Genomic DNA, 23,748 nt, shown 5'->3' with positions numbered 1-23,748 from the left:
GCAATAAAAACAATGCCTTCAGGTTATCATAATTCTTCTGTAACAAGACATGTATGGGCAACTGGTGATATTTTTGGTAACTGATTAAAAAAAAATAAAAATTAAAAAGTCTTGACATACAAACATTCCATGAAGTTTCTTACAATTACCCAGTACACATGCAGCTGTCAAACTGGACCCTGAATAACAAGAGCCGTAAAAGCACCAGTGTGTACACAGCTATCTACATTCTAACCTAAGTATCAGCTGGACAAAAATCACACACACAAATACACAATTATTGCAAATATTTGTGCTGGTGAAGCTCAGCTGCTGGGTTTCGGTTTGGTGGTTTGGGGTTTTTTTTGGGTTTGGTCTGGGTTTTTTTTTCGGTTTTGGTTTGTTTTTTTGGTTTTGGTTTTTCTTTTTTTGTAAAGATATTTTTTGAATACATACTGCTAAAGAATCTCTTTAACTACACATTTTTCATTAATCTGGTGATTTGAAATTTGGACTCCATCTATTAGCAAAATCACATGACCAATTGCTTTTCTTTTCTAACTGGATAATGTGCACTTCAATTGGTTATCACCCAAATGTTACATACTTCATTGAAACATTTATAAGTTCATGTTGACGTTATTTATGGAGGTTAGCCAACTGGAATCTAAAGCAATACCATTTGACTAATATTATTAGCACACCAACTCTCTTGTATTTTAAATTACAATACAATATGAAGTGGTTTTAAATGACTGACAGAGCTAAAGGTCTTCACTTGGTAAATTAGTTAAACGATTTATCCCTAACTCTGCAAATTTCATAATCTGATTTGTAAGGTATTTCACAAATATAAAAAAAAAAATACCAAATTCATCCACTGATTTATTGTACTGATTTCCCTAACTGTAGAGTGATATGTTGCTATGTAAGAGGAATAGCATTTTATTAAGAAGCCGCATGTTCTCATAAGTCTAAAAAATTCTTATTGTTTAAAATTATTAGCTTGTTCCCATCGAATCAACAAGAACTTGGCAACTGATTTCAGAGATGGCACGAGCAACCCCTATACGCAGTTGGAGACCCTGTGCATAAAATGTAAAGACAAAAGAAAAGGAAAATATACTCCACCAGGCAACCGTTCCCCCATGTCCCACCTTTAGAGAAGGTGAAAGCAAGCTTTGCTGATGAGGAAAGCATTCCTCCTCGCTCAGGCCACTGCCGTTTTCAGCTGACAGGCTCCAGCATGCCATCATCTGTCTCTGTCACGGGTTCCACCGGCTCCTACTGAGAGGCAGCAACGAGCATCAATCCTCAGCCAAGCAGCCTGCCAGCTATCTGAGATGGGAAAGCTGCCTCTCTCTACCAAAACAGGAACATGCTAGACAAGGATAAAAAAGTAGCCTGCGCAAAGGTCTGCAGGTCCATCACAGCATGAGAAGGTGAAGTAAAAAGTTATGTCAACAACAACAAAGAAAAAATGAACGCTTTGATGTTATGAATAGCTGCTGATGCAGAAGGTGAGGCATGCTGTGTGCACCGTAACCCCTCCTGCCTCCTCCACACACGCCCCTGCTCCTCAGGGAACAGTAGCCACAGACCTGTTGGTCATTTTGACTAGTTTCTCTTCAGATGAACTACTCCAGAATGAACAAGCCTTTATTCTTTAGGAAACATTTTTTTTAGAATTTATGAAAGCCTTGTAGCATGCTCTTGGTGAATCTTCAATGGAACCATAAAATAATGTTTTGTACCTCTATCAACAGTTGTGTCTTCAAACTTTTTTTTCCCCCCAATTTCTACATAAAACTGCAATCGTCCCACCTCTTGCATGTTTGCAACTTGACATAAGGAAACTCCTACTGGGACCTGGTGTGAATGACACTGCCTATGCCCAAGAGTCTTCAGCATGTAACAGTCAAGTTCCTCTGACTTCAAACTCCTTTATAATTACTATAGGAAGGAAAGAACTATACATTTTTCTTTTTCTTCAACTAGAAACCTCCTCAGATTGCAGCAGGACATGACTGTTTTCCAAAAGGAGTGTTTCTAAATGGGTTGCAGAGACAGTATGCAACATTGTATTAATTCTTTGGGTTGTTTTTAAATCAACCTTTGTATACAGCCAGCTTTTCCTTTGTTTTTAAATCAACCTTTGGATACGGCCAGCTTTTCCTTTGTTTTTAAATCAAACTTTGGATACAGCCAGATTTTCCTTTGTTTCTTTAAATCAATCTTTGGATACAGCCAGATTTTCAGCTCATGGAAATAGTCCACAGAAAGTCAACAAAACACATCATCAAGCACCACAAAACAAGTTGCAATGCCCCAAATCAGATTTACAATCTGTAATAAAAGACCAAAAGCCACAACCATTTCAAAACACATCATCTCTAATACGTCAAGAGCATTTCCAAAGTCCTAGCTCACAGCAATATAGCAAAGATTATTTCTTTTTTGGTCTCCCAGATGATCCTACAAAATCAGAGGTATCCCAGAGTACAATGAATGCATAAGTTTGTGTTTCCACGTGTTTGGGTGGGGAGGCTGGGAATCTGATAGACTTGATCAAACTGATCTAGAGAAAAATGCCCTTCTTGCCCTCAAATGTCAAATCTAACAAAAAGATTAATGAAGAAGGCAGGAGCAGAACATGGTATCCCAAGTGCCTTGGAAAAGTTAACTTGGAGGAGCATCCGTACCCTCAAGGTACATCCAATTGCTAGCTGTGGCCAATCCAATGCTTCAGAGGAAAAGGAAAAATGCAACAACTCAAAAGCCAAATTACTACGTTACAGGGGAAAAATGTTCTTCCAAATAGTGGAAATTTTAAAGCATCGTATGAAACTAATATAGACTATGAACAGACAAGAATTAAAAAAAAAAATATCATCGAACCAGCATGCTTTTTATTCTGCCATCTTTTTGAGAGAATTATAACCTGGGACTTCTTTTCTCTAGTACAGAGAAACTATTTCCACCACCACATACGTATTCATGAATGCAACTAACACATTGCATATATTATACTGCATTCATTAATAACATAGTAGAATATTTTTCTGCCACAAAAAAAAAACCCAAAAAAAACCCAAAAACCACCTGTAGATTTGATAGTTGTTTCAACTTGGTTCACGTGCAATCTGTAGATGCACATCTGGGGATCTGATGCTAACATGCAAGTGTGAGGTAACAACTTGACTGCTGTGATGGCAAGATGGACAAGGAAGCTTCGCAACAGATGGGTAACTGACAGGCTATAAGATAATCCCTAATTATAAGAGAATTTGGGATAGATGGCCGGTCTGGGTTTTAAGGCAGTAATTTAAACACACTGCCCCTGGAAAGTAATTATTGCACAGGGAAACAATGTACTCCATTCCAAAGCAGCCCTTAATCCATGTTTAAACAAACTCTACTCTAAACAGACTTGCGCCTGAACACCTGTTTTTACCACAGGACTTGGCGGGGGGTTGTGTGTTTTTCAATTAAAAGACTAACATTTAACTTTTGGGGGGGAAAACCAGAGTCTACTTGTTCAGCAAAGAGATTACGAATTAAAAGGTCAGGTTGTTATCACCCTGCAGATGCAAATCAGAAGTAAGACTAGAAATCCGACTGAGTGAGAACTCACACGCTCCGTGTTACAACCACGTTTCAGGTTCACTGCGGATTAGAACGGATCGGTAGCATGGCCGCAGCGTGGGGGCAAACAAGGATTAACTGCTACTCAGCCCAAAAACCTCTGCTACTGTCTTCCTCCAGCTCTTCCAGGGACTCACCGCTTGTATCCTCCTCATCCCTGCTGTGAGCAAGTGGCTAGAGAAGGCAGAGAGCGGGAGTATTCGGGACATCCCAGCTCCACACACACCTCCCTCCCTGGCCACAGCAGCTGTTTGCCTATGAACAGAGCAGGAGGCAGCTGTTCCCAAAGGATGCAGATGATAAACTGCACCTCTAAATCAGAGTTACAAAGGGAAACTATATATATACACACAGCCACTGGCAAGCGCTTTATCTTGTGTCCTTCTGGTAAGCACTCCAGCACAGGGCTGAGCCCACCAGACAGAAGGCTCATTGAATCACTGCGTCACGGAAAAAAAAAAACCCACCGAGGCGAGGGCAAGATGCAGCCCTTTCTGAACCACCGCTAAAGTACATACTCAGAGCTCTTGAGAGTTCAGTGATGTAAAGAAACATCAAGGAAGCGTTCTTAAAATACTGACCAGAAGAGAATCAGAGAGACCATTTACACATCACCTTCCTCTGAGAGGAAGGCTCTTGAGAAAACAACAGATCTTTTCTGCGACTACATTGAGACAGTGCTCAGTGAAACACAGGAGATGTGTCCTCATTCCTCATTATTCCTATATGTTAACTGTCCACTACTACTTAGGCTGAGCAAAGTAAATTACCCCTTTCATTAGGGTTCATGCTATTCACATGCTCAGTTTGCTAGAACTTAGGTATGTGCATAAAGGCAGTGCAACTTGAATGAATTCTTACATACTCAGCCAAAAGCATAGAAACTCAGGTATTAGACACCCTCTCTAACACTGCGCGGAAGTTCGGTTGAAAATTTAGAAGCACTCGCTCTACGAACCTTCGGCGCATTTTTACAGCTCGAAGAGTAGCCTGGCCAGGGTTATGAACAACCCATATGGTTTTCCAGTGTAACTGGATCAGTTTTGAATCTCTCGGTGTAACAGGCTCATTATTACAATTTAATTATTATTATTTGCAGAGCCGTTCCATGCAAGATTTGGTCAACACATTCTTCCCCACCTTAAAAATTTAATGTCTTTTTAGCAATTAGACACAGAGCAAACTTGCAGAGATACTCATCTGCGTTTAAAGACACTGTTAAATGATACTCCTGTCTGAACTCAAATCAGCACCCTTCCCTTTCTCTAATTTCTTACTTTTTTTAAGGAATATTAACTGCAGCATTTAGGTTTCAATGAAACAATTACATAGATATATTTTACTTACCATGGTATTTTTTTCCCCTCCGTTCTTCTCTCTACTCCTGTTCTCTTTCCTGTACTGACCCTTCTAAAAAAATGTCTTTAGCTTGCTTTCTTCCACCACCTGCTGCAGTTAGTGTGGGTAGAGAAAAGATACAGAAGCTGAGACCCCTTTTACTGTTAATTTCCCTGCCAGTTCACCCCCTCACACAGCATGGGAAACACGACCATCACTGCTTATTAAATGTCACGCACAAGTAGCATTTCTACGTCTTCCTAATCCTATCCCCTGTGTTTACAAATACGTATTTGCATAGCCTTGACGTGAAAGCTTTTCACAGTCCAAGAAGTCAGACATTATATATTGTATAAAAATAGCAGCTTAATGAATGGTCTATTAATTTATGAAACAGAAGGTTCATTAGCTGTGGTTAACTCAGATTTCCGAACAACATCATCTTCTGCTAGTGTCTAGTGTGTCCTGCTTCCTACCCAGATCTTTTTTTTTTTCTTTTTTCTTTTTTTTTTTTTTTTTCCCCTCCCCCCAGGATGAACATGAGTTTTACAGCTGGAACGGTGATCTCATTTTCATGGTTAATACACCTTGACTTCACTTCAAGTCACAATCCCTCAGCCCTGCTTTCGTTTTCCATCTTATCCTTTTGGGAGCACAACCTGGAAATTCCTAGAACAGATTTGAAGAGCAGCTTGTTAAAATAACTGCCCATACATGTCATCTCAGTATTAGGATTGCATTACCAAAATAAGAAGAAAAGGAAAAAAAAACCAACCTGTTAAACCTTCAGAGAATTCAAGTTGTTTTGTAATCTACAGAAGCATGATACAGCAGCTGGAGATGCCCCTGTTAAACTGCAACTACATACGATTGAATAATTTGCCTGTATTTCTTTCTATAATAATAATAATAATAATAATAATAATAATAATGACTACATTATGCCATTCATTATGAAAGCAAAGGAACAATTCTTATTTACTGTATCCTACAGCCTCCTACTATTAACGTTGCATTATAAAAAAGCTACAGGATACATATATAAATAAAACAATTCTATATATGCATACGTAAATCCTAGAAATACCTCTTACAGAAACCAAGGGACTGTTCAGGTTAGGTCAAACCCCATACGAGCGAACTCTGTGAAAGGTTGCAAAACATCAAAGAACACATTTAATATTCGACTTTAATGTTTGCCAAACTTTATGTCCTTTCTTACTTCAGCTGGGTAACAGATGACCATTTCAACATATTTTACCGCTTTATAATAATCACCTTAGAGATTTTCTCTTTTTTTTTTTTTTTCTGAGAATGGAAGACAATTTTTTTCTTCCTCACACAACAATTTTGTGCCCCAGTCTCAGTATATGGGGGTGGGGGGACACACAAAACCAGATGAGCTCATAGCAGTAAGCTGTTGGTGGAAGGGGTTTGGTCACTTGTTTAGTGTCATTTCTTAGAGCTGAGGGCTACTTCCAAGTAATTTCTTCTGTTATTCTCCTTCCATTGAAAATCTCTGCCAAATCAAAGAAGAGACTTGATGTATTTTTTCGCCTAGAACTAACTGCTGTGGAAAATGGTTCCTTCAAATTGGAGAACAACTGAATTCTTCCTAGGATTTTGAACTCCTGACGGCTTCCTTACTCCTACATGTAAAATGTCCACTACTGCTTAGGCGGAGCAGAGTAAATTACTCCTTTCATTAGTGTTCATGCTATTCACACGCTCAATTTACTAAAACTTAGATATGCGTATAAAAGCAGTGCAACTTGGGTGAATTCTTAAATACTCTGCATATAAACTCAGGTATTAGACACCCTCTCTAACAATGCATGTTAAGTGCAGTTGAAAACTTTGAAGCACTCCCTTTACGAACCTTTGGTACATTTTTACAGCCCAAAGAGTGGCCTGGCCAAGTTATGAGCAAACCGTGTGGTTTTCAAGCCCAAAACCCCTTTTCTGTCACTTAATCTCCACTGTTACTAAAAAATACCATTTAAAAATAACTACAAAAGAAGTATCATGGGATAAAGCATGATTCAAAAAAGCATACAGATTGAAAATATCAATGGCAAGTAAAAATGCATTACTTCAACCACGCTGTTGAAGAGCTGTCCTGTATCACTTCTGCAGTTATTCTGGCTTGGCACAGTGTCAACTTTTACCATATGCCTTTTGCTTCCCTTGTTGAAAGTGAATCTTTCTGTCAAAGAGCAGCTGTTCTAAATTATCACATCAAATTTTAACCTTACAGTAGACAACCACTGAACCCACAGATTCATGACAGTGAAATAGTTTGCCTCCTTGACCTACGAAGGATTTGTCGTTGTTTAGGTCTATTTCTGCCTTAGCAGAACGGCTACACCAATGGTCAGGGTAGCCGATGTAGGCAAGTCCTTAAAGCTGACACTACAAATTCCAGGCAAGCAAGTACTCATCCTTTCTCCCTAAAAAGACTGTGGGAAGTTCAAGTTATTATGTTCCTGTTGTGCAATCAAAAATCAAGTTGCAATTTCAAATGCAAAGAAAACAAGACATTACAAATGCAACCCTTGTTATTCAGTTTGCAATCCTGGAAACAGTCAGTTTTGAAACTTCTGCAGTCCAAGTGTTTCAATAAAGTCTGATATCAATTGCTGCTTATTTAGATGTCTGCCAACAGCACATCTTGTGCTTCACGCTGAGGAGCAGCAGACATGCAGAAGATATTGTCATCTTGTACTCATCTTTCAATACAGCTCTTGCTTTAAGAGCATTTTTGTTGAACATTATCAAAACTTACAGCTCTCAATACAATTGCTCTCTATTAAAGTCTAGTACCAGCTGTCATTTGTAATGCATACCCCTGTTAGCCCTTAAAAGTTCCACTCTGGAACTAATAAGGGATTGTCAAATAGCTCTATACACAGATGCAAGTGGCAGAGAAACCGATGGAAAAAGTGTTGTGGTCAATGAATTCACACTGACAATACAATCTTTGTGCAACACCAAGCTAAGATCACATTGAAAGTCACCAAAGACAGTGCAAGAGAAAACATGCTCAGGATGATACTATTAATTTAGGTTTTAATCTTTTGAAAGCCTCCAAAGCAGCAAAGCCATTAAAATGAAAAGGTTAAGGAAATGCCAGGAAGATCCCTTGGGATTCTCTGCGATAGACATCTGTAAGATATTGGCAGTAAAATCCTGCACAAAAATTCAACAGCAGCAGTCTTGAACACATAAGGATCAGAGAACCAAGGCGAAAATTTCTATGTTAAAAAGAGGAAGCAAATGTCTTACACATACTTGTTAAATTTTAAAGGGTCTGGGTCAATACCCAGTATATTCCACTGTTGAGGGTATGTGTGTGTGTGTGTTGCTTTTTTTTTTTGGGGGGGGGGGGGGGGGGGGTGTCTTCTTGTTGCTTGAAAAGCAGGTGATAGGGACAAGGAAAAAACTGCCAAAATAAGCGCACTGTGGCATGGCAAGCACCACCCTAAACTGGTAAGAGATCCAGATTGAACAAACATACAGGGCAACTGTATTAAGTTGCATTTTGTGAGTCATTAAGACTTTTGCAATTATTTCATTTTCTGAATGAACCTTTTCATTTCCCAACTAGTTTCAAGTACAAAAATTCAGTTCTGAATTACCTGATCACGTCTACGTTGACACTGTAGTCCTGAACAACCAGGAGAGATGTGTTAGTAAGTTTTCCAAAGAACACTGACATTAGGTTCCCAATCATTGAGCATTAAAAAATAATAGAAATTATGTCTTTGTTTAAATATTTCTATCGCTATCTCCAATAAATTTAGTAAAGATTCTTCTCAACTAACTACAGAGCACTGTAACAATATATATTTATATTTATTTTATATATAAAATATATAAAAATAAATTAACACTGAAACAACACTTTTCTAACTTGAGAATCCGTATAGTGTCACATCAAAAAAATCTCTTTAGGATGTGTGACAAATGTGCTCACAAACCATAAGATTGTGCCCAAGAAATTTTGTCTGCCTTAAAAACCTGAATTTTAGATCTACTGGTTATGATGTACAAATTGGAGAGTATTTTCCAAATTTGGAACAGAGCAAGTGTTACAAAAAAAGTTGGCTGCAATCTTCCAAGTATTCAATGCAACATAATTCTTCCCCTATGACAAATTATCTGGCTCTCTCTGACATAACTTTCATAAGAGTTAAATAAACTCTAAGCAGGAAGGTAAATCCTTCATTGTGTGCTCTGTTTATGTACTTATAGAATATAAAGTGGATAAAAACAATGAATATTTTACAAATAAAGTGATTCATAATTTATAGCTTCTGTCATTTTAGTTTACTAGCTTGAAAGATTAAGAGTCTCTTTTAAAAAACATCTCTCTTGCTTTTAAAAATCAAAACAATACTTCAAAATGAAGGGAAAAATAAAAAAGCACCTTAAACTTCTGCTGTAAAAAATGGGAATCCCTAGCTTTTTCAGGTTTCATGTAAAAAGAAACACTTTAATACTTCTATTGTTATATGATATGATCTTCGTATGATCAGATCCTACATTTTATTAAATATAATTATTCCTATACAAAGCCTAAGAGTTAAACCCACGTACTTCTGTAGCGTAACGGACACATCCAAGCCACTCGGCTATTCCCAAGGGAAAACATTACCATCCTTGCTGTTGCAGCAAGCACGCGTGCCTTCCGTCTGTTTTCACTTGCACAAAGTTGAGTAGCTCCTCACAGCACCATTTTTTTCTTTACATGTAAAGTTATCTTCTATCCACTGATATGAGCAAGTATGAAGTATATTTCCTTATGCAGAGACAAAACGATTATTTAAAGCATAGGAGGGGGAAAAGAGATCTGGAGAAATGTTTTGCACCCTTAGTAATGTTTTACATATTTTTATCTCCAGTACAGCATTTATTACACTGAAAGAATTAAGTAATCTATGCAATAGTTCAGATTTAGCAGCTGCAGATGGCATTCCTTTTATATCTCCATAAACTCAGAGAAAAAAAATAAGGTTTAGTCCATGCTCACTATAAAACTTGAAGCACTGAATAATTTAGTGTTAGGGGAAATTTTGTGAGGACATTTTTGCAATAACCAGGCACAGTGGGCAAACTTCACCTCTCCCTCCTTTACCCCTCACTCCCTTTTCTCCCATTCATTCTGATTAATACCTAAAAACTGTATATAAGGAAGGACTGTTGGATTCCGTTCTCTTTTTTCTTCTGGTTTGTTTTTAGAAAACGTGTCAGTCACTTGCGGTTAAAACTTAAAATTTTATTACACAGCATTACAAAGGAAATTTACAATTCAGACTTACTCTATTCCAGCAACTAAAATTCAGAACTAAACCTTGAAACGATAGCATGCAGAAAATAGAAAGCTGTGCTTTTTGAGTCATGCTGTTCAGGCCCACCAATTTAATTTTCCGTGTGACAACTGGAGCCATGAAGCTTGGGTTTGGTCTAGAGGGTCACCTGTCAGAAGCATTCAAAAGAACATTCAAGTTCACTCATACTCCCACACGGATATACAACTGCCCGCTGCATGTTTGCTAATTAAGTATACCATCATGAAAAATAGCGTTCTCCACGGCCACCTAGTCTTTCTGAAGTGCATGAAATAAACCACCAACAGCATAGACACATTCAGGATGGAAGAAATTTATTAGTCCAAGCCTGCCAGTGCAGGATTCCCTTTATCATCCGATTACTGCATTTTTAAGAAACAGCTCCTGAAATGAGGCTTTCATTATTTCTCCAAGGAGAAATTCTAGATCATTACAGAACTAAAAGCATTTTTCTAACATTTATCCTACATTTTCCCATTTATTATGATACTTTTACCCCAGCTCATCCACCTTCCCATCATGAGATCTATTTCCTTTCTGCAGCATTCAAAACCAAACTGAGCCTAGCTTCTCCACATACAAATCACTCACTGGGCAGGTGATGTGAATGCTCCTTTTCTTTCATTGATCTTTGGGCTGTTCCAAACACTATGCCACTGTATCATCTCCTGGTGGACTTCAAACAGCACATACACAAGCTTCACTGGCCTTTTCATAACAAACAGTCACGTCGTTTACTTTGATTAGGTACAGCAACGGGTAGGGAGCAATTAGCCTGTCCTCCAAATAAGAAAGCACTAGTAGAGAAGGAGAGTGGGGGAAATAGGTATTGGAGATGAGATATTAAACATGAGTGGGTCCTTGAAAATTGTTAAACCAGAAGCTGAAAAGGGAGCAGTTATTTTCTCACTATACAAGGACATGGAAAACTTTATCCAATTGACTTAAAGCAGAAGACTTGAACATAGCAAGAATATATGTTTTCCACACAAGACAAGATACAGCATCCATTGCCATAAAAACTTACAGACTAAAAATACAAACGAGTCAAAAAACAGAAAAATCAACAGCTGACAGGTCACTGATTGCTATTGCACACAGTCTCTTACAAAATGTATCTTAAATCTCTGAAAGTCAAAAGTAGATTGGCAGAAGGTGACAGGTACACCCAGTAAAGCAGCACATTACACAGTTTCTTATACTTTTCCTTAGGAATCCACCGTCAGCCAGTGTCGGAGAAAGGGTACTAAGGCAGGCAAACCTCTGATCTGATCTACTATGACTGTTTGATGGGAAACAAATGGAAAAGATGAGTTATCCTTGTTGACTGGGAAACAGGATGGAGACTACCACAAAGCATTAGGTTTAGTGTGCAGTTCCAGCCAGCTGGGTTTTCCCCCTAATTAAAACACACTAATTCTGAGTGACAATGTTATAAAGATGTAGTTTGGCCAAAACGGCATGAAGAGATGATTTAGAAAAGACACCGTGAGGAAGAAGTTCTATTCAACCATGACATACTACAGTAAGATTAAGTAGACAGGATCACTACTATGCAAGTACTAACAAAGCTGTAGCAACAGTCTACAGTGGATAAAATATACCACATTTAGTTAACTAACATACATATTAGCTAAGGGGGAGAAAAGGTATGAAAGAGCGTTTTTTCCAACATGCTCCCCAACATATATTACCTTACCGTATACAAACCTAACCCCTCCAAAATACTGACCAGGTGCAAAAGTCTTTCCTAGACGACATGTTAAATCTTTAGCTGTTCACCTGAAGTATACCACGAAGACCAAAATTCCTCAAGGTTATACAATTCGCTTTTGAGAAATCATTTCTCCACACACGCACATTAACGAGGATGAGGATGGTCACCTCAAAATTGGTCTTGATTCTTTAAGTGACTGACAGGTAGGTATCGCGCTGCTGTACATGTAAACTGCTTGTCAGGTGGTAGGACCTAGAACAGAACAACAATCTTTCCAACAAGAACCAATATGCTGAGTAAAGCCAACAGTCCAGTCTTGGCTTTTCAGAGCTTAGGTACAAATGTGTTATAAAAACACGTATGTTTTTATATGTACACGTACACCAATAACAAAAAATGGCTCGAGCCTTACATCAACTTTTCCTGGTTATGCAGAGAAAGCGAAGCAGTTGTGGATAACGGCAGGAGGCATGACTGTGCCTTAATATTTTTCCAAGTACCAAAAAAACTGTTCTGAATGAAACTTAAATAGGCTGATCATATACCATTAGGGCCCTTCATTTTAATTGTCAGTGATAATCCCCCGCTAGTGCAAAATGACATTGCTTCCTAACACAATGTTACAGAAAGAAACAAAATCAAAAATGTAGCATCAAGTAGTGACAGACACTAAGTCATTGAGTGCTTTCAACTACTGGGGAGATAATTCTTATAACTTACTACTCTTTCAAACTTCAACTGAAACTTTTTTCCCCCTAAATTATGCCTTCGTTCTAGCCCATGCTTGTAACACCATTTTGGATCTTCTATAGATTCTATAATCCTGACTCTACTGAACTTTTGATGCCAAGAAAGTAAAAAAAAAAAAAAAAAAAAAAAAAAAAAAAAAAAAAAAAAAGGCAAAAAGAGTGCACCTTAAACCCCAACACCCAAAAGGAAGGAGCAAGAAAAGGAGCAAAGAAAAGGAAAAGGAAAGGTGCAGGGGCAGCCTTGAGCTTGAGGTCAAACCTGAACTCTCTTTTCCGAGCTTTCCAACTCCTGCCGAGTTACTGATGCCAACAAATGGGAGGTTTTGAATTACTGACTGCTTTTAGAGTGCCACTTCAGTCACACCACACTGAAAGGAGTTGATAAATATGACTTCTGATAAAAGTTAGTAGAACATTACATGTTAAATCAGAATATACCAGGAGGAACTGTCGCTATTGTTAAAGGTTTCATCGTATATCACTCCCTCAATCAAAAGCTGGTGAGGAAGTATAAAAAAAGGGGCAGGGGGGGAGAGAAAAATAGAGTAGTCCTACGGTCTAATTTTATGTCTTTCAAATCATGTATGATATACTCACACATGGATGTAAGCTCACTCTAATCTCTGTAGAACTCTGTGCGAGCTGCCTTGTTTACTCCAAGCATTTTGAGGGTAAAACCAATTTAAAATCTAGTTAAAAGCAAAACCAAACCAAACACATGCCTACCCCTTTCCTCCCACGCCTCCCTGCCATTTTCTGAGAAAAAAGTCACCCTAAATAGAGCAACAATTTTCACAATGACGTGGCTATGGTTTGGTGGGCTCCTGGTAGCTCCCCAGGCCTTCCTTGTTTTACATAAAGATTGTGGCAGGACTGATGAAAAAGGAACAGGCGCTCTCTCAACCAGGTTCAAAATACTTTAAATTTCTGGTTTTATGGATATCTGCATATGCACACGTACACAGACACACACCCCACGGTAAATATCTCAGCTACTACTCCTTCCATCTATGGTGTATCTAGATATTACTGATCAATTTTTACTCATTTATTTAATGGAAAACCCTTTGCCACAGCCAGCACCCTTTAAGGCACTCTGTGAAAAGAGGATTAAGCTTCAAAATGCACTTTTATAAAAAGGAAAGTGTATAACACCATCATTTGGCTGATATTAAAATTAGGTAAACATAATATGTATTTCTCTAACTTTTTTTTTAAAGACCATTTTTGGACAACCTCAAAATCTCTGGTATAGTCTCATTCTTGGGAGCATTCACATAACCACAGTTTGGAGAAACCAAAAGCTTGGAGACAACTATTTTGAGTTAAATATATGAGTATTCATGAAAATGCAATTTTGAAGTTCCAAATACTGATTTTCAAAATGCACCTGCATTTAGGAACTATACTAACTGCAAAAATGCTACCTGTTTTTTTTCTGACCAACGCCAATTAATCAGCACAGCTCAGTAGCAAAGTTTGTACATCAAGCCACAAAGTTTAAAAAAACCAAACACACACACACACAAAAATCAAATATTTTGACACAAACAATGTATTTGAGAAAACTATAATCTACTGGAAGGAAGTCCAAGAGTGGTAAGAGAGGTTAGATTTGCTACAGACTGTATTAAGTAAAAATCAATTACTGACCCTTATCAAATATTTTTAGCAGATTACATTATGTACAGAGATTAAATAAACCCCGTTTTCACGGTGACTTTATGAACTCATTTATTTCTCTCAAGAATTTGGAGACTATTAACAGGACCCAATACACAGAGTAGGGGCACAAAGTGAAGCCCCTGTTAATCATCGAACTATGAACATGGAGGGCATCGTTACCTTGGCACGCAAAGCCTCTTTCTTCATAGCCAGCATTACACAAGCACTTCCCTATGGGCACTAGCCATTCTCCTTCTGTACTGCAATACATCTTGGGTGGCTCTTCCTCCTTGGAATGATTGACACAAGAACCCCGCACCTCCACCAGTGACTGGGAGTCCATGGGTACCGTATCGGGAAACATGGCGAGGTTCTTGACAGTGAAAGGGCACTTTTTGAAGTACACTCGCACCGAGACTAAGGCAACACACGCACCTACGTCTTGAAAAGCCAAGTAAAAGCCTTTCCTGCTGACAGGCCCCACCTCGCGGACTTCTGTGTTCAGCTTGAGAATTCGGTCCCCAAGATCCATTTGGGTGAAGCTCTCATCAGCCGCAATGGTGTCGATCTTCGTGAACTGATGCTCTCTGAATTTTACCAAATGGTCATCATCAGACTCCATATAATAGAGATTGAAGGTCTCTTTGCAAGTGCCCAGGACTAGAGGGATACTATTACAGTCCCTCAAGGTAAACTTGAGCTCCACATAGATCTTCTGAGCTGAATTGCGTGGAATCCAGTTTGTTCGCAGCCAGTTGTTTTGACTGTGATCCATAACATTGCACACTTGGTAAGTTCTTATTGGAGTATAATGCTCATCAACACCACTAATCTCTTCCCACTGGAAAAAAGGAAAAAAAAAAAGAGGAAAAAAAAGGGGAAAAAAGGATATATTTTAAAATTAATGATTATACCAATAAATATCACATTTAGAGAGAAAAGTTGTGAAAAAGAAAAAATCACTTTGCTTGGAAATCTCTGTGAAATAGACAAAGACTGGTTCAACTTGTACTTACTTTTTTTTCCTATTTAAACATGTAAACATCTTAAAGGAACACAGAATTCACCATTAAGAAGTCAGGTTTTACCAAGTTATTTCAAGGTGGCATGAAAGAGATGATACAGCTGGTTTGCATTATTAAAAACCTCTGATTTCTTCAACTATATATGCAGTGCCATCACTAGGACACCACCACATTTTCCCTGTTAGAATCAAGTTGTACTTCAATGATTTAACAAGATTTAAGATCTTACAAACAAAAGTCAATGGCTCCCACTGAAATTCCATAAAGTCATAACAAAATGTTACTGTTTAAAATTTATACAAAGCATGACAATTGATTTTGCTTGGGGTATGTGTCCTCTGCACAGTCAAGCTTAGCCCGGTTTCCAGACTTATTAAAAATTACCATCAACTTACCGTATATTGATTACTTAATACATCTATATTATATAGGCTATGATGCTAAAATGTTTTTTGAAGATTATATTGTCATCATTTGTTTTTACATCAGTCATCAGCTGACAAACTCACTCGACCCAGCCAGGGAAGGAATGGGTTTCCTATTTGTGAATTACTCATGTACCAGTCCAACCTGATTTCTGAAGTCAAGCTCACCAGAGAGGAATTATTTACTTATCACAGGGGAAAGAAATCCTACAGGGGTCCTTAAAAGTAAATACTTACTCTTAGTCATTTACCATACACAACTAAGTGACTTAAGATGCATCCTTCCTCACTTTCTCCCTGAATGGATGACTAGGACTAGTATTTTGGGGTGTGGGGTTTTCTTAAGGTCATCATTCTTCAGCTTTCACCCACACAAAACCTGCAGCTGTTCTGTATTCCAGGTCTTAAAATACAAAGCGAGGAGCCTCACCACTAAAGCGCTAGAATTAAAACTCATGACAACAAACAACACCTGTTACAGGATCACACAATGACTGAAATTGAAAGAAACCCTCCCAGATCTTCTAGCCAAACCCCCTGCTCACGCGGGGTCAGCCTGAGCGCGTTCCTCAGGATCCTGACCAGCCAGGCTTTTGAGTATCTCCAAGGATGGAAACCTCACAGCCTCTCTGGGGTGTTTGATTGTACTTGGAGTAAAAAGCTTGGTCCGTATGTTTAAACAGGATTTCCTGTATTTCCAGTTGTACCCGTTGCCTCTTGGCCTTTCACTGGGCACCAGAGAGAAGAGCCTGGTTCCATATTCTCTATACCCTGCCATCAGGTATTTAGACACACTGGTAAGATCCCCCTGAGCCTTATCTTCTGTTATGTGCTTCAAAGTTAATTACACAAACAAAAGAGGTAAACTCCTATCGTGATAATGAAGCGCACACTAACAGAGCATATGGTAGCACAGCAGCTAGAGAAACCCCTGCTTCACCGTCACCCACATGCACAGCCCTTGCAAGAAACACAGATGCTGCCCCACGCAACCAGATGTAGCACAGCTGGGGAACAGTAAAGCTCCAAACAGAGCTGCTGCGTGGGACAAAACCTGGAGATGCGAAGTAGACAGAATTAAGTATGTTGTGAGAAATAACTGCCACTTTGCGGGGAGTGAGACAAAGAAGAACTTCTACCAGAAAAGCATCTTGCCTCAAAAACCAAGTCACATCAATGTTATATTTAGGATCTCAGGCTATTAATTGTTCATTTTATGTCAGCACCTTTTGCTGCAGGACCTTAGTAAACGTTAGGAAAGTACTATTTCCACTATACCCACAAAGAAACCAAGGGGCCAAAGCATTAACTGTCTTTACAGGTTCCTGGTTTTATAATACATATACTGCGCACACACAAAGGAACAAAAAAAAAAAAAAAAGCGCAAAGTGGCCACATCAGAGTAATATCTGAGAGTTCTCAGTCCCGACCCACTGATTTAAGGAAGTTTTGATACGACTAAGGGCTGGTCGGCACAATGAATTTGTCCACGCACCACTGAAGATGTGATTTTAAATCATGTTATTAAACCAATAGATAAAAGCAGTATAAATACACTTCCTTTAATTGAAACAAAGTTTATTTTAGTCCACTTTACAGACCTGACTATACAGAAGTTTTATCTCTTCCTGGCTAGTTCAGAGTTAAAAACACCATCTCGGATGTGTATGCAGCAGAAAGCCACGACAGCACGGGGACCTGCCGAGTCAGAGGCACTACACTAGAGCTCCTGGCACCCCATGTACAAGGTCAAGCTCCTGCCTATACAAGAGGCAGATGGACCCTGGCTCCCAGCCTCTGCCGAATTCCCAAAACCGAGTGGCGGACCCTCCTCTGACAGATGCCCTTGTACAAGTACAGCCCAAGCCAATAATCTGATCCTGTTGCAAAAAGCCGTTCAGATACCATAACAGCCTCCCAGGAAGCTGGATGTACCTATTCAACCACAGGTCCTACCTGGACAAATAAAAATCCAGTTACAACAACTGGATGAAACTAGGTAAGATTCTATAATGAAACATAATTTTATGGGCATTTAAAGCAGCTCACACTGATTCATAAATGATCTCCTTCTTACCTCTTCCATACAATCTCTCATCACTTCAAGATATTTTACATGTTCAGTGAGATACAGAAACAAAACCAGGAACTTGTAGAATTTAAAACATCTCCACAACAGATGTGATTTTTCTAAAAAAGTCTCATCGCTTTTTTTTTTTCAGAAGTCTCTTACCTAACATGCTCACACAGACAATTGGATGTAGATGTACGAATTGCACAATACAGGTAGCACCACTACCGTGTTCTTCACCTAGAAGTTGCAAAGCGCAATTATCACTTCATTAATTTGCAATGAAGACCAAATTGCTTGGAAACTGTTGTAGTCCACGTTAGACCACTATCATAAAAAATAAAATTTCAAATCTATCATTTAACGCAGAAGCACTGCTGGATGGAAGAAAGAGCCTCAATAAGGTGCTAACCTGCTAACCTGACCAAAGTAATTTAACTGTTACAAAATCTGTTGAGATGCTGGCAGAGCGACCATACGAACGATCCATACTGATACCCTGTAAATCAGACACTGGTGGCACACACCTAATTCTCACCTCAATTACATGCAATTACTCGGGTAACTCTGGTCCAAGGGGCATTAATACTTCAAAGGTGTCCCAGCCGGCATTTCTTTCTTTCAGTACTGTGCAGCTATGGAACTAATGGGTATTTATCAGCCGTGGCTATGGTTAGACTAGAAATTAATAGCTGGGTTCTAAATACTGGAAGAATGAAGCGACAGGACTATCCTCCAAGCAGCCCGACAGGGACAATAAATCCAACTTTTTTTTTTTTTTTTTTTTTTACAGAAGAGGTTTATAATATCGTGTCAGGGATTTTATGACAGCATGATGGGGGAGATGGAAATCTGTTTTACGAGCCTTTGGGTGCTGGATTTGTTCCCATTGTCAAGAGGGAAGGAGCGGAGGTGTGACCATCATCTCTGAATTCACATTATTTTTACACTCCGCTTAATCATATTACTCTAATGCCTTCAGGAACCTTCCACACTATTGAAACACGTCCAGGAGAAGTGCCATAGCACCACTCCCTCCCCAGCATGTAATTTGGCTTTTGGAAAGCCTTCTTTGGTTTGCTTTTAATTTTTTAAATCTTCTCTAGATGCTGTTAATGGCAGGAAACAAGAGTTTTCAGTGATACAGAAGATCCTGAGATGTCCAGTGAGAGGGTCTAACTCATCTGCTTCTGTCATACTGACCAACAAAGGTGGGACAGAAAGGGTTTTCTTTTCCAGAAGAGATCTAGCAGGGTGTGCTGGACTTACGGGTTTGGGTTTTTCTCTTCCATTTTCTTTACAAAAGGGAATGCACCAAAGCGAATGTAGGCCATTGCCTAGGATGTCATCATCAGTCTCACTAAGAAGTTCCTTCTCAATGTGCTAATCTAGGACATGAGTTATCTCCTAAGTTCTTTCACCCTTCCTGTGGCATGCTGCAGATTTTGTGGCTTTTTAGCCTTCATAAATAAAAAAAAAACAAAAACCACACACACAAACCAACCCAAACAAACAAACAAACAAAAAAACCCACAAAACATAACCAACCAACAAAAAGTCCCCAAAACCGAAAAACAACCAACATGACACCCAAAACCCCCTTAAGTTTCAGTTAAGAAATTGAAGGCTATTTGTGATTTGTAATACAACATATATGCATACGCATGCTTCCAAAAAACATACATTTTATCTTTCAGCATCACATTCCTATAAAACTCCTAAACTATAAACCTCCTGCTAAAACCGGAGTTTGGTCGTTTCCCAAGGCACCTCTGGAACCAACTCCCTAAGAGTCCACTGACAGCTTCAGGCAACAGTCTAACGATATGTCTTTACAATTTTATTTTACATTAAGAAATCTGGTACGATGATGTATTCAGTACAATTTGGTACGAGTACCATTTCAGGTAATGTCCAAATGTCCTTTAACAGAAATTAATCATTCTAATAGTGGCTAGATGGGACATAAACTACACAATCACTGTGCATGCTCAAGCACAGACGGGGAATACGGTGCTGAGGAATCGGAACAAAAGTAGGAGTGAGTGAGTGACATGCCTTTGAAACCTCATGAAAACACCTTCTGTGCTAGGATGTCCCACCCTTCCTGAGCAGAGCACTCAAAATCATTGCTGATTTCTAAACTAATTTTAAATTTTTTTGTTAGTGTCATTGCTTTTCACCAATGCACGGTGTTCACATAAGCCTCTACAGAACTGCCATTCAAACTAGACCTGAAAAACACTTTGTTCTAATACTGAAAACTGACCCTGCTCTGATCTACTGGCTCTTAGTATTTGGCACAGTTTTTCAGCCGGGAAGAGGGGGGCGGGGGGGGGGGCACGGAAATCACCTTTATTATGCCTCACTGAGCAATGACAAAAAATTTTTTGTATGCGTACTTTCTGCCTTCTGTTCTGCTATTTAGTCAAGCGATTCCCTTCCCAAACAGAAGATCATTATGATAGCAATCTCACATTGCAGGTAAGTACATGCAAATTTTCAACATTTCACTGACATACTACCAACTGGCTAATAATCTTTCCTTTTTTCTTTTTTTTTTTATTGCCTCCCCCCCTCCCTTAAAGAGAGGTAAACAAACAAGCCGTGCCATGAGCAACCCAACGAATGAAGCCTAGTTTCCTACAAACCTGTGTCTCGTGCTTGGTGTCCAACATGGACTCTGATGTCTAATAAAAGGTGAGCATAAAAAAAGTCTTTTCCTCATTGGGAACATTAATGCCATCTCTGTCTGTCTCCCTCTTCCCTCCTATTGTTTATTTTCATAAATCTTGTAGCGACTTAAGCCTTCTGAGACCTCTACTCCTCCATGAAACTGTTCAAATTCACCTCTGAGTTCAAAAACTACTAACTGGGACCTTCCTTTCCCTTGTACATACACACACTCAAACACATACTTGTCTGAAGTTTCCATTTGCTCCAGAGATTATGCTAAAAAGACGACAACGGCTCCACATACAGCCAGTATTTAAAATTGCTAAGACTGGTGTAGACACTATGCCTTTCTGCTGAGGTTTTAAGGGAGGGGGGGGGTCTTTGATAAAAACATGTATTTGTAAGCAAAAAATCAAAATAGTCAACATGTTCTATTATGAGCTTAACATTAAGCATATGAGGGTTTCATGCAGAACTTGGAAAATGCTGAAATATTCCTATGTGTGTTTAATTCCTAGAAGTACTGAGATGACTGATCAACAGGCATTTGAGGTATTGCTCTGTATTACAGCAAGACTTTTTGGAATTATTTCCCTCAGCGAGGAAAAAGTTACAGGGGCAATTCAGTAGAAGTCCTGAGTAAGAGCATAAAGCAGATACTCCTTGTGAAAAGTTCATTCCATTGGAAAGAAAAAATCGATATGAAGTATTTGACATCATCTTCCCCACCCACCCCCAGTTTTTCTTGACTTTTATTTCTTTGTGCCAGAAATGTATAAAAATCAAGCCAATTTTCTTATTTTGGAAAGTGGGAGTGCTATAAACATTCTTAACCAAAGAAAATTCAGTTCCAATGGCATCCTTGTCAAGTTGATGTTACAGACTGTTTCATATATTCCTTACTGTAATACTTCAGCATCCTTCAGCATTACGCAATGCTCTCTGCTATTTAGCTTAAGAGTGGGAAATTAATCTTCACTGATATAAAAATTTCATTTACTTCTTGGTCTATATATCTGACACTTGCCCAAGACTCCTTGATCTTGCTCTCGAGGGACATTTGCCATTAACTTTAATAAAAGCATGAGCATAGCCAGAGTTGAAATGCTTAAATGAAATCCCAACTTCTAAGGAAGATGCATTGTGATGTGCAAAGCTTTCAGAAAGGACAAAAGCTTTAGAAATAACAATGAGCACAGGGAAACCACATCCCAAAAGACAAACCATCACCATCACAGACAATTGTATCTTTATAAAAGAATATAAAAGTCTACAAGTCATTTTCTGACAACGTTGTACTTGTCACCTTAATTAACTGATGATACAATTCACGTTAAATATGAAACATCTGACATTATTTATACTATAACAACATAACAGGCTAAAATTGAAAGCCTCAGGCATGGGAATATTCACCACATCTAAATAATGTTTCTATTATTGTTTTTGCTTTTTGGGGTTTTTTAAAAAAAACTTTGCATACAAGAATTTGACCTAATCTTTCAGTATGGTAATAGGGAATTACAGTGTATTTAAACAAACATACATACACACACACACACATACATATATATCAGTCTAACTCTTTCTCTGTCACACACTGTCCAATATTTCAAACATTTCCATCACCCTGAAGAACACATTTGGGAAACAGGTTGCAGGATTTAAGACAAGATGAGTAACTTTGATGCCTCCTTTGTTTTAGTACTTAGCTCTTCTGTTGTCATTTTTACTGCAATGTTAAATATGTCCAAATTCAGGTCAGTAAGACTTTCACATGTTGAACATGACTCTAATGTATCCTATTCAACTTCATAGTCAATACATAGGGAATAAGAACTTTTGCTGTTACTTGAAAGTAAAAAAGTATTTGAGGAGAGTGTTCAACAAAAAAAAAGTCAAAATCCTGAGGAGTGGGGAAATCAAACACCCAACAAAAATTAGCACACATTTTAGGACAGCTTGAGGCTAGGAATTAAAATAATTCAAATCTACAAGGAAGGTGAACCTTCCCACATAATATATAAAAACCTAACTAAATTTTAACAGGATGCAAGAACTCTGAAAGCCTCCTATTGACAGAACACCCTGCAACGACGGTATCACAGAAGAACACGTTCCATACCAACTCATCTATATGAAACCACTTTCCTCATAACATCACCAAAGATGCTGATGCATGGCCTGTAAACACGCATCAACTGGGATCAGAGGACAGAAAATTACCTCATTTGGGAATTTGAGAAATTTAGGAAGTAACATTTTCTTCTACGTTTGGCTTTCAAAGTCAATGAAATTACCTGATAGTACCGGGTCAGCCCCCAGTTTTTATTTTTTGTTTTTTTCTAAGATGCAACTGAAAGAAGAGGAATTTGCATGGTAAGAGTTTTCCAGTTTTGCTGCACATCCAGTGACATAAGCATTGCATAAACCCTGCTACGGCGCAAACTGGTATGCTTTCTCCTAGCGCTGCTTTACTAACCTATGGCCTCACATCAACCAGTCAGAACCGTGAGCTGAAAAAGCTCTACTGTGACAGAAAGCAAGCAGATCAGAGACAATGTATGGTTGAAAGAAGGATATATACATGCAACTATACTCTAAGGTCACCCTGGTAGTGCCACTGCTCTGCCCCTCTGTTCAGTTACCACTGAAGTCTTCACATTTGTGAGAGCAGAAGAAACACATGCAACAGAGTATCGTTGCATTCAGGATCCGTTTTCTTCATAACCACGCAAAACAGTTTCAGAACTACTAGCAAGACAAGATCTTAACGTCTTGTCTGATAAGAACTCAGATGAACTAAGAAACTTATCTAGTGTCCAGGTATTAAATTTGGCCAACAAAAACTGAGATATAGCATTTGCCATGTAACACATAGCTCCAAAATTATCCCAGATTATCCAAACCCACCAGGTCTAATGGAAGATTCTTAGCTAACCTTTTGCCTGTTTTGGTTTTTTCACGTTTTTTTTTTTCTTTCACTATAAGCAAAGCCAAAGTAGTGAAACTCAGAAAAAATAAAAAAAATATCATTTTTCTAACAAAAAAGGCAAGCCCACCCTCATCCTCCCCACAAATACATGCAGTTCCTGGCACATGACCTG

At 38.7% G+C, this 23,748-nt stretch overlaps 1 protein-coding gene across 2 annotated transcripts in view; it reads right to left on the bottom strand.

The window, feature by feature from the left end:
- The window catches only part of EPHA3 (EPH receptor A3), a 231,260-nt gene that overhangs the window by 142,195 nt on the left and 65,317 nt on the right, over positions 1–23,748 (bottom strand). For both annotated transcript variants that reach the window (XM_055802903.1, XM_055802904.1), the window contains exon 3: positions 14,625–15,285. In XM_055802903.1, coding sequence (XP_055658878.1) covers positions 14,625–15,285 — 661 coding nt within the window. The remainder of the gene's footprint in view (positions 1–14,624; positions 15,286–23,748) is intronic.

Source organism: Falco peregrinus, chromosome 4, assembly GCF_023634155.1.
Source record: "Falco peregrinus isolate bFalPer1 chromosome 4, bFalPer1.pri, whole genome shotgun sequence".
NCBI lineage: Eukaryota > Metazoa > Chordata > Aves > Falconiformes > Falconidae > Falco > Falco peregrinus.
Note: the sequence above shows the minus strand (reverse complement) of the source record. Positions and strands in the feature narration are given on the sequence as shown.